Raw genomic sequence first — 12102 nt, forward strand, 5'->3', positions numbered from 1 at the left:
AGAAAAAAACTTTAGCACATCAGGGAATTCTGGTTAAATGTCAGAGACACAGTGAAATAACATTCCAGTAAACTTTATATCCAAGTCATCCACAGAACGATTTAAAGAAGTCAATATATTTGTTAACAACAAAACACATCTTCACATGAAGTCCATGATTTAGTTGTTGCCGGTTCCTGTCTGGAGTCCAGACTCTGCATCTTTTCCCTCCTCCAGGTTCGGAGCACATCAGTGACCTCCGGGCAGCACCAGCAGTGTGTGAGTGGTGGACATGTGCTTGATGCTGTAAGTGGACAACATCGCTGATTCCTCCATCGTCTCCGCCTGGAAGACCATCCGGAGGTCGCCGCCTGAGATCCTCACACAGGTAGAGGATCTTCTTCTCTCCTCAGAGTCCTTCTATTTTCACCTGACATCCCCTTTTTTCTGGTGAATCTCTTATTATGTGTTGATGTTCAAGTCTGAGCAGGTTCTCCATCTTCCTGCTGGAGTTTGTCAATCATCACTGCTCAGGAGAGCTGTTTATACTTCATTTGAACAAGCAGAAAGAAAACAGTTCATCAGGTTTTGCTTTCTGTTTTGTTTTATTGTAGGGAAAACCCATCTCATAATATCGTCATGTGATCAAGGGAAGACAAGTGATTGGCAGTTTAGGGGATTTCAACTTGTGGGACTCGTAAATCACCTGAGTTCTGTTAATCTCTGCTACGATGTGAAGGCGAGAGGATCTTCCGAGAGAGAAGAGACTCAGAGAAGATGGGATCCAAAGGGAGCAAGCAGCGGGGAAGCAAAGAAAGCAAAGATGATCAGACAAAAAGCAGCAGCAGCAGGAAGATGGAGACCCTGCACAGACTCCAACATCAAGACGTAATGAGAGACTCACCCGCAAAAGATGGACTTCAGGCAAACGTACAGAGACCCAGAGAACTAAAGAAGATCCTCGACCTGCGTGAGACCGAGGAGGAGTCGGAGAAGATGAGAGTTCTGCTTCTGCAGCAGGAAATGATCCAAGAAATTGGGAGGGTCTTGAGACGGAGAGGAGACTCAGAGAAGAGGGGATCCAGGGAGAGCAGGCAGGAGGAAAGCAGGAAAGAGAGAGAATCCACACCGGAGGAGAAGCGCTACAACCCGAACGATCCGACTCTGACCATCGTGGATGAAGAAGATCAACTAGACTGTGAGTCCTCAGTGGGTAGAAGACTTCATGGTGTCCACTCTGTGTCAGTCTAACACTCTGAACTGTTTTTCTCTGACATCCCTTCATCATTCACAGTTGAGTTGGACAACTTTCAGTCTCCCAGAGCTCTGATGTCTTGCGGTCACGCCGTCACCCCGACGTCTCTCACCAACTGGTGCCGCCGGCAGCTGGACCAGGTCTGTCCAAGGTTCAGGTTACTCCCAGTCCACCTTAAACACTTGATTAATCCACCAGTCCACCTTAAACCCTTTATTAATCCATATTCATAACTTTACCTTCTTCATGCTCTTGTCCTATTTAAAGAGTCCAATTAAATGAAAAAGCAAGTTAAAAATTAGTTTTAACAGTACAAGAAAGCCACAATAAAATATAATACAAGATGAAAATTGAAACAAAGTATACATAGACGTAGACTTAGACTTCCTTTATTGTCATTTCACAATCCACAAATACATTAAAAGAAGACAGAGGTGAAAAAGAATTTAAGGAAGGATTAGTCCCAGTAACAAAGGTTTTAGTCTTTCTTTTTCATTTACCTTTAATGGGTGATTTTCTTTTCTTCTTTGACCTTTGAAGGGCCAGATTTTTTTTGTTTGTGGGATGCCTGACTGTGATGTGGAGTGGTCCTATGAGGAGGTCCGTCAAATGGCTCTGCTGACAGCTGAAGAAATGGACTACTTTGAAAACAAATTATTCAATAACACCAAGGACTTATTCAATGTCAAATTAGTGAGTATCTCTTCAGTTTCTACATTCACTCAAATGTTATTATTTCTATCTTATAATGACACCAACTTCAGCCAGAAATGATAAAATATTTTACTCCAGATTTGCTGTGAGAAGCAGGAGATTTTCAGTAACTATTAAAAATGGGGGCTGACTGGTGAAGGTGTGGCTATGTGTTATCTTATATTGATTTTGTTTTTAATACTGTAATGCAGTTTCCATTCTTAATTAATCTTATTTTGTAATTATTGAATTGATTGACACCATGACCAGTATAGTCACCAGACCACTGAGCAAAACACAGTGAAGCCATAACACTGCTGGATCTCCTTAAAGATGGTCTTGAAGTTTTTATTCCTTCAAACATATATCAAGAAGCTGGACTCCATGTTGGGAAATGTCTGCATTAACAAGTGTTTCTTTTCCCTCTTCAGTGTCCTGGCTGCAAATCCACAGTGATGAGGAGTGATTTCACCAACCTCTGTGTTAAGTGCACGGTGTGCACCAAAGACCGCAGAAGGCCTTTCTTCTTCTGCTGGCAGTGCCTGAGAGAGTGGCGTGGCCCGTCGCCACGTACAGACCGCTGTGACAACAAAGACTGCTTCGATAAGTCCCTGGAGACTCTGAAGAACTGTCCAGACATGACCTTCTCAGACGTGAAGGGGGTCACCGGCTGCCCCTCCATCCGGGCCTGTCCCCTCTGTGGCTTCCTGCTGGAACACAACAAAGCCTGGTGCAAATTCTTGGCTTGTGCTCGATGCTGGGAGGAGTTCTGCTTTGTGTGTCTGAAGAACAAAAAAATCTGCTGTGAGACAAGTGGCCTTTATGACCCTTGTTCCAGTGGCGTGGCCCCAAGACAGACCTCCATACCCACCCTGAAGTGGGAGGACTGGGAAGACTGGTTCTATTAAGTCTTGCTCGTGATCCAGCTCTCAGTCATCTTGGGTTGTTTTTCACATTTGCTAAGTTAGGTTGATCCATAATTTGATCATGACACTTTCAACAAAATGCTGCATCTAATCTGTAGTCATGGTAACAGGATGCTACTCTTGTCATCTTCCGTAGTCATGGAAACGTGATGGTTATGTGGTTACAGACTTTATGGGATTCAAGAACACATTTGAAATGTATATGTATTCATAATATGAATGTGGATATTGTTACATTTGTGTCTGAAATAAATTATCATCATGCTCAGGAGTCATGGAGCGGTGTGTGAACACAATCAGAACAAACTAACTCCACAGTGTATTAAATTGACATAATCAATAAAATCCTGGTGGAGCCAGCAGTGCTGCTCTTCACTGAGGTTCTTCTACAGAAGATCTACAGAAACTGACCCCTGGTGCCCTTTGACCTGAGGGCAGAAGAGGAAGATGAAACACACAGAGGAGACAACACTGGTAAAGAAAACACATCTGGTTGACTGTTGTTGAATTCTTGCTCATGGAAACCTGACTTAAAGCAACAGTATCAGAGGGTTGGATGTAAAGTGGTGCCCCCTGCTGGACAGTTGGCCCATCCTGATCCAGACACCTGGATCTGGAGCCTGTTCGGCCCTGTGCATCTGTGTCTGTAACAGAGACCCTCCACCGAGGCACCGGGACCCCCAGACTGAGGCTGACAGCAGAGCTGAGATAGACCAAATCACATAAATACTGGTTGGAAAATTTATTGATATTATGACTATTTTTAGCCCTGTGACAGACTGGCGATCTGTCCAGGGTGTAACCCGCCCTCGCCCACAGCCGCTGGGATCGGCTCCAGCCACCCGCTATCCCGAAAAGGACAAGCGGCAGGAAATGGATGGATGGATGGATGGATGGATGATTATTTTTAAATGAATAACAACCCTATTTACACACACTTTCACATTTATCAAATGCGCATTTCACATCATCTCTGTCCATCGTCACTTCAGCAGTCTCAGCTCTGATGCTTCCCGTTTGGTTGAAGAAGAACTTTCTGGACTTCTGCAGATTTTCAGTCGAAAGCATTCAATCATAACACCTCATTCACGCCCACCAACAGCACACAGAATGGCTGAAACAAGGAACCATTAACATTGTTTATTTTTTTCATTTTGTTCACCTGCCTGAACATATGAACAAACTGGCAAATTCAATGAGAAAAACGCAAAGGTTAATGAGAGTCACACTGAGTAGAAACACGAGAGATCATAAATGGCTTTTTGTCTTTGTGTTTATTTGATTCCTATTAAAGACAATTTGACAACAATGATTTTATCTTTACCATCACTGGAGCTGCACTCACCCATGTTCGTCCACCTCTGCCTGCTGGCTGGAGGTGACACAAGCAAACAAATCAGCATGGCCACGAGGGCACCTGTTGATTGGACAGAGTTGACTCACGACTGACCAATCCCACACTTCTCATAGGTCAATCCAATTTTCATTGTAAGTATATAAATTTTCAAAAGCTGTCCAATGGACAATCACAGGGTCCGTCCACATGTGGGTCAGCAAATGTTTAAATTTGAAAATGACAAGTACACTACAGCCCAATAAACCAAGACAGAAGAGGCCTGGACGCTTCCAGGTCTGTATGGATCTGAACTCCTTCACTTTGTCCTCTTCTTCGATGAACTCCTCAACTTCTAAGAGACGAGAAACACATTCAGACACTCTGCATTACCTCTGTCTAGAATGATTTCCTTCATGTTTCTGCCAACTTACCTCTGTACATGAGCAGATATACAGTCCCAGAGCTGTTAAATTATTATTATATATTATTAAATATCTTCTCCCATCATATAATTTGACTTCTACTTCAAAGACTTTGTGGGAACATACCTGTACGTCTCATTGCTTCCAAACTCCTGTTGCTCCACCTGCAAGCAGCAGCAAAAGAAAGATCCATAAACTCAAACAATAATGTTTTTGTTTTATAAGAACTTGCACAGAATGGTTTGAAATGGATCTCTGTGCAACTCGGTCACCTGAGTGTCGTCACAGTGGTACCAGGTGTTGTCCTCCCTGCTCCGGACGGTGGCGGTGTAGTGTCCACCTCCGAGACTGCCCATGTGATTCACCATCCCGTACAGGGTGTAGCTCTTATTCTGGCATGACACAGAGGCAGACCAGTGAAAATACCTTCTTTTTAAAAAACAGTATAAGTAATGTTTGTCAGGCGTCCTCTGCTTGCCATCATCTGGATTTTAAATGGCACTTCCACACAGCAGTTTGACTTCATGTCTGACATGGTGTTGAAGTCAAAGTAAAACCTCTTGAGGAGAAGAGTCATGATTTGAGGAGAGTCCACCATCTCGTATCCCTACCGAGCAAAAACAAGTCCAGCAAACACAGACAGGATTCATTACATGAACTCAGTGGTACAAACAACATTTCAGGAAGTTCTATCAGTCCTGTACAGCTGATGCAGGAGAACTCACACTGCTCCCCTCTGTCTTCTGGCTGCATTCTGTGCAGTACACCATGTCGTCTCCAGTGTGTTCTGTCCTGAGGAAAAACTCACTGAAACTGGTCTTCTGCAAAACACACACACAGTTAAATACTTATTAAATGAATGAATAAACAAACATTGCGTTTGTGTATTGTTTTTCTGGGGACTGAGACTTCGCCTCCCTCTGGTAACAACAGTAAAACCAGACAGCTGCTGGATAGTCATCAACAAACCATCTAACCAGCACCGCTGGCTGCTTCTCACCAGGCTGCAGGGTGCTTCGTGTCCGCCTTGGAGCGACAGTGGCAGGGTGAAGAAAGGACTGGTCTCTTCGATGATCATGTGACCGTTGGAGCATCTTGTAGTGTCTTTCAGCTGGCCTTTGAAAACCTGCACACACCGCAGTGGGCTGAAAGCAGCCGTCACACTGACCCTCCTGGATGCAGCCGCTGCAGTTCAGAGCTGCTCACCTGCGAGGCCTCAGGACTGACTTTATTCAAAATCCTCTCCAGACATTCAGCAGCGTCTCGCTGTTGATAAACTGCACATGAAAATAAAGCACAGGATGAGTCCTATTGATGTTTCTCTTTGTTGTTTCCTTGTGCTGTTAAGTGGTCGACGTACCGTTTTTTATGCCCAGACTGTCTGTGATGTTTTCTGTTCCACACGATCCTTCTTTCAGGTTATTGAAGGTGAGTTCTAGCTGCTGATCTAAGGTGTTTGATGGATTCAACCTTTACAGGGGAGAAAGTTTTTATTCACCACTCATTTTCTTTTTATTTGATTGTATTTTGCACCAGAAGTGTATATTTTCCAGTACCCTCTATGTTACCTTAAGTGGCTAAAATCTGGTTATTATACATCGAGAAAGGTCTACCATGGTGAGTGCCTGCTTTATTTAAAACAGTGAAACACTGTCCTTTTCATGACTGAACATAGTATCATTGGGGTGTACAATGATAAAAATGAAGTATTGTTTGAGATGAATAGAAGTAATGTCGCTGAATTAACTTGGATATAATGTAAAGTGAGGGAACACTGCTTTAGAATAATCTTTAAATTATTACGATTAAATCAACTATTTTTATTCCCTTTTAATGTCTTTGTGGCAGTGACAATATTTACAATTCATCAAATTCTCCGGTCAGGGGGGACAACGTTTACTGACGGAACTAAAGGATTAACAACAGAACGCGTTCAGGTTCAGATATATTTACATGCAAAACGTTTTTGAGTATTTAAGAACGATTAAAAAAAAAGTTGCTGATTTTTGAAAACACATTAATCACAATCATTGAGCAGCAATTTTTCACGTACATTCCATGAAACTCGCCCTCAATCAACAAGGTCCGTCAAAAAATATTGTCCCCCGGGAACCTGTTCTACACTTCCATTGTAGCTTTTTGTTGTGTTGTGAGTTTTTGCAGTTGTGCTGTGGCATTTAGCCAATATTATTATTATTCTCTCGCCATATCAAATTGCCCTGAATGTGGCCCCTGAATAAAATGTGTTTCACACTCTTGATTTCATTCAGGCACATTTTAATTTTGGACTCGAAATTGTTAAAAGGCTGTACACTAGGTGGCAGTGTTGATTCACTCCCTCATCAGTACATCAAGCAGCATTTTTAGTTGTTGTTTTTTTAACTTCTTAAAAAGTGTATAGAGTGAAACGCAACACAGAGAAGACAGCTCTTCATACTTGTGGTGGAACTCAGGGGTCATGAAGAGAACCTGCAGGATGCTGCTCAGATAACATGTGGCTCCCTGGTTGATCAGTGGGTGACGGGGTCTGAGTGGCTGAATCCCTTTAAACAAACATATTTTTTTGTTCATTTCCAGTTCCAAATGGAAAGATCAGGCACCATTATTACTTAAAATTCCTAAATGTGTGTGATGTTACAATAAGAGAAGTTAAATAAATTAAAGCTACATGAAAAAAAAAAAAGCATATAGTAACAGAAAGCATTCATTTCTTTGGTATTTTGTTTATGTTGTGGGTCTGAAATCTACATACAGTGGTTATCTTTACTTCACCTGCATATCTGTGACTGATGAGCCTTCTCTTCACCCCTTCTGTTTTCACCTCCTCCAGATGTGTTTGTCTGCAAGAGTCCTCATGTTACAAGCTGGTTTTCCACTTCACCTCTCAGCCGTACGTCATTCTCAGTTTTACAATAAATGAACTTAATTTCACTTAACTTGTTCAATTTGAACACTAACTACTAAATAACTTTCTTAAGGAGGAGATAGGATGGAGGGGGGTGGGAGGGGATGTGTGGAAGCGAAGAGGGGGTGGGGTGGGGTAGGGATGAGTGTAAAGGGAGGCAGTAATACCCTGGCTCCTGGGAGGCACGGCTGTACCACTTGCCCATCCTGGGTGGCGGTATGTGGGGTCCAGTTCTCCTGGGTATGGTCAGGACCCTCTGTCTGAGTGGGTGGGTTTGGCTCTTGGGCTCTTGGGGCCCCAGGCCCTCTGCTCTGCCTGCTCTGGGTATCTGGGCAGCGCCTACTGATCTTGGTCCCCTGAGAGCCGGCCCTCCTGGTTGCCGGGGTCTTTCTCTGCCCCCTTCTGGACAGCTTTGTGGTGTGGTGGCTGAGATCTGTCCTCTGGGATTTCTGCTGATCACCTGAGTCTTGAGGGACTCACTGGCCTGCTTCTGACCTTCACTGAGGTCAGAGGTCTAATTTGCACGATCACAGTCACAATTAATGTAATAATGACCCTGCAATGTTGCCTATAGCATAATTAAATAGTTGAAAAATAAATGGAATAACAGCTAGTCAAGTTGTCTGCAATTTTCCAATATATAATTTAAGTATTGTAATTGACTGTCATTAACATTTAAAAGTCTGTTCTGAAATATATCTTATAAAGCATAGTTATGTATTTTTGAAATATTGTCGTTGTTAGGTATAATAATGACCTTAAAATTCAATGCAAAGCAAAAACAAGTTGTACAAAAAGAAACCAAACTACAACTGTCAAGAAAACAGCTCAACTTACCGACTGCTGATCGCAGAGTGACATCAGAAAACCTATAAGGAAGTAGGAGGAGGAAGAGGAGGAGCAGCAGCAGCAGGAGGAGGATACTTTAGATCAAGTTTGTCCACTGTTGACTTGCATGGCTTAAAAAAGATTCAAATATTTCTTTTTTCCCTCAGTGTGAACTTTGAAAAGCTAAATCAGCATCACAATTTCAAATTTTGTCATTTAAATGCAGTTCTACGTGTGGATCAAAGAAAATACGAAACAATCATAAAACAATCTGAGGTAAACAGGGTGGTTAAAGATGAAGAGAAACTAAAATCCTTAGTCAATAAAGAATAATATCATTTTTTTACACCATGTTATTGTGGAGTAAATTAAGGGACTCAGTTATAAATTAACTCCCATTACATGTTTAAGACTAAAGGAAGAAACCCCCGGGAAAAGGAATGATGTGAAAATAAAAATTGATTTCTCGGTACTGGTGTGTTTATCTGGGCGGAGCCCTGCAAGTGGCAGCACCACATTCTGTAATTCATCCCTCAGAAAGGACTTAAAGCACCTCAGAGCTTCCCCAAACAACCAGAGCAGAAATTCCCCACAGCTCCAAATGTGACTGACAGGAAGTGAACGGGAGGTTCCTGTAAAAACCACAGGCTCGGCTGTGCTCCTCACCCCACAAATGCATGTGACTGACAATCCACATAGCAACATTCTTCTTCATGTCAACCTTTTCCAGTGATAAAAGCATTTCTGTTTATTGTGTTGCCAAAACAACCAAGGGTGAAACTATTTATAACTCCTGACAGGAATTGGGCGGAAGATAGCAGCCAGTTCTGGATCATTGAGCTATCATAAAACATGTAATAAAACAACCTTTCGGTAAGTTTTTGGCAGGTTGAAGTTCAGGACTGAAAAACAACAGCTTGACACCTCGTAGCTTTATGAAGTAGAAAGCCCGTCATCAACAGATTAGATCCATCTCTCTGTTGTCCAAGTCTCCAATATTTTCACACTGTTGTTCCGGTGACAAAAACCTTCCTACAGCCCAAACAAACCAAATCAAAAATTCCAAATGTAACTACGGTTCTATGAATCCCTCCTGACGGCGCTTAAAGCACTGGAATGTTCCCTTCGTGCGAAGGGAACATTCCAGTGCTTTAAGCGCCGCCTCTGGCGGTCAGGAGGGATAAAATACAATGCATAAAAATTGATTGGAAAATTTTGGGATTCAATGATCAATTCAACTGAACAACAACCTCTGTCGTACACAGAAGTGACTGCGTTGACCAATATCTGAAAAGGAGTTCAGAGAGTGGGACAAAATGATATCTAGGTTTATATGGCAAGGTGCAAGACCTAGAGTAAAGTATAGAACATTGCAACTGTCAAAACTGAAGGGTGGTCTCGCGTTGCCGTGTTTAAAAAGTCATTTTCAGGCAGCGCAACTGAGAGTCTTGCTGAATCTGTGTAATCCAGAGTACTCTGCAAAATGGAAAGATATAGAAGAAGGGCTCATGGAGGGGCCCCCAATTCAGGCAATTATATTTGATAGGAATTTAAGTTTTTTACTGAAACAGGAAATCAATCCGTGGTTGAGGACATCTGTGGAAATTTGGAACGGGACCCTTAGGAAATATAATTTGACAAACTACAGTAGATTTCTGAGATGGATTGCTTATGATTTAGATTTTACGCCTAATAAGATGGATAATACGTTCAAATTGTGGGAAATGGGGCCAAAAATGCACTGGGAAGTTATAAAGACCAAATCTGTTTTGAGTTTCCAGGAAATGAAGGATACATATAAGTTGCAAAATAAGGACTTTCATAGATACTTGCAGTTACGACATTATTTAGAGCAAGAGATCAAAAGAGTTAATCTAATTTCTCCCTGGCCTGATTTGATAAAAATCATAAAGGATGCACATGGATCACAGATTCAGAAAGCAATCTCAAAACTATAGAACATATTAGAGAGTTTTAAAGCCGACAACACAGAGTATGTTAAAAAAAGATGGGAAAGAGAATCAAATATTAGAATGACTACAGAGGATTGGGAAGAAATAAATCGGTACCAGTGGAGAACCACCAATTCTAACTTTTGGAGGGAATACGGTTGGAAGAATACAATAAGGTTTTTTGTAACCCCTGCACAGAGAAAATATGCAGACCGTAAGTGTTGGAGATCCTGTGGTGCAGTGGAGGCAGATCACTTCCACATCTTCTGGGGGTGCTCCCCAATCATCCAATATTGGACAGAAATAAATAAAGTTATAACAACAGCTCTGAAAACAAAGGTTCCAAATAATTTTGAAACTATGTATTTGGGGAAATTAGAAAATTTAATTTTAAAAAGGAGGGAAGATTACAAATTATTAAGAATTATGTTACTGGCGAGTAAAAAAGCAGTTACCAGGAAATGGGGAACTGATCAAGCACCAAAGGTGGATGAATGGATGGATATAATGTTAAAAATTTATAACATGGAGAAGCTTACGGCATCAATTAGATTAGAAGTAGATAAATTTAGTAAAGTATGGAGTAGCTGGTTGACGTATATTAAGAAACAGAGGTCCGATTTTATTTAGGAGTTACCAAATTATTAGAAGAGGGGGGATAAGATTTAAATTGTTTTTTTTTTTTCTCTTTAATAAGGAAGGTCTACAAATAAGAAGAAAAGGAATTATTTACCTACACCCCGGATTAAAACCACGGATCATTATTGTTTGATGAGGTATATGTGTATGTATGGATGTGTGTGTATGAATATATACGTGTAAATGGGCATTCATATGTATAGGTATGAATGTGAGTATGTATAGGTTTGTATATGTATACATATGTACGTGTCTACAGGTATGTGTAGATATAGGTGTATGTAGGTGTAGATGTATGGATGTGAGTGTATGATTGTGTACACGTGTGATTGTGAGAGTGCACGTGTATATATATCTTTGTAGGTATGACTGTATGTATCCATACACATATACAATCTTTTTTTCTTTTTTTTTTTGCGTTATTTCTTTTTGTTTGTTAGTTTATTTTATTTTATTTTATTTCATTCCTTGAGTATGGTAAAAGATGTTTGAACTTAAAGAATATATGATCTCTTGACCAAATGAGCATACAGTAACTTGTTGTCTTTAAGAGATTATATAATTGTGGGAAAAACAATAAAAATATAAATTATAAAAAAAGAAGTGACTGCGTTGAGGCACCGTTCACAAGACTGAATCAGTGAAGTACATGTAAGTACTGATCAGTTGTTAGTTAGATGATTTGTTCTGAGTCCTGATACATCAAGTAGTTTGGTAATACAGAAAGCAGCTGATTTGTGTGGCTCCTTTGTTTTGGATGCAGTGTCAAATTTTAACAGTTTGAATTATTAAATGTCAGGGCTTTGATATCAAATAAAATCTTCTTTTTAGCTGAATTTGATTTGGGAATTCCCCATGCGGCAAACAGTCATTAAATTTTTACGAGGCAAGTGGTCATATAACTTTGGCATCTGTGAGTTTTTTTCTTACAAACCATATTAAATATAAGGAAACACTAAAAAAGTGGAAAAAGAATAAACACTGATGGTATTCTTGAAGTGTTTCTGTTAAAAATGTCCAGTTGGTATTCCTCATTGATTTGAGAAAATAATGTAAAAATGGTTTATTTTTCTGTAAGAGACACATTTTATTAGAGTATAGTAATTACTCAGTATAATATAGGTGATCTATCAGTGGAGATAAAGCACATTGGAAGAGGTTTTTTCA

At 40.8% G+C, this 12102-nt stretch overlaps 2 protein-coding genes across 4 annotated transcripts; one reads left to right on the forward strand and one right to left on the reverse strand.

Annotated features, from left to right (window-relative positions):
- Positions 1-756: 756 nt before the first annotated feature.
- LOC115382286 (E3 ubiquitin-protein ligase RNF19A-like) lies at positions 757-3014 on the forward strand. The gene is made up of 4 exons (XM_030083993.1): positions 757-1177; positions 1274-1374; positions 1775-1927; positions 2359-3014. The coding sequence occupies exons 1-4, from the start codon at positions 757-759 to the stop codon at positions 2833-2835; spliced, it is 1152 nt and encodes a 383-aa protein (XP_029939853.1). The 3' UTR covers positions 2836-3014.
- A 1096-nt stretch (positions 3015-4110) lies between these two features.
- On the reverse strand, positions 4111-8402 carry LOC115384915 (probable ubiquitin carboxyl-terminal hydrolase 5). Of its 3 annotated transcripts, XM_030087089.1 has the most exons (13): positions 8354-8379; positions 7684-8030; positions 7384-7451; positions 7049-7154; positions 5972-6081; positions 5818-5888; positions 5612-5737; positions 5337-5432; positions 5090-5218; positions 4884-5003; positions 4738-4775; positions 4621-4652; positions 4111-4541 (listed from the first exon to the last, which is right to left on the reverse strand). In XM_030087089.1, exons 1-13 carry the CDS (start codon positions 8375-8377, stop codon positions 4318-4320), a joined length of 1491 nt encoding a protein of 496 aa, XP_029942949.1. In that variant the 5' UTR covers positions 8378-8379; the 3' UTR covers positions 4111-4317. The 3 variants fall into 3 exon arrangements, with proteins under 3 accessions (XP_029942949.1, XP_029942951.1, XP_029942950.1); XM_030087091.1 differs by having other exon boundaries at positions 7684-8402; XM_030087090.1 differs by lacking the exon at positions 4111-4541 and having other exon boundaries at positions 4551-4652.
- Between the last annotated feature and the right edge of the window lie 3700 nt (positions 8403-12102).

Source organism: Salarias fasciatus, chromosome 3, assembly GCF_902148845.1.
Source record: "Salarias fasciatus chromosome 3, fSalaFa1.1, whole genome shotgun sequence".
NCBI classification, from domain to species: Eukaryota; Metazoa; Chordata; class Actinopteri; order Blenniiformes; family Blenniidae; genus Salarias; species Salarias fasciatus.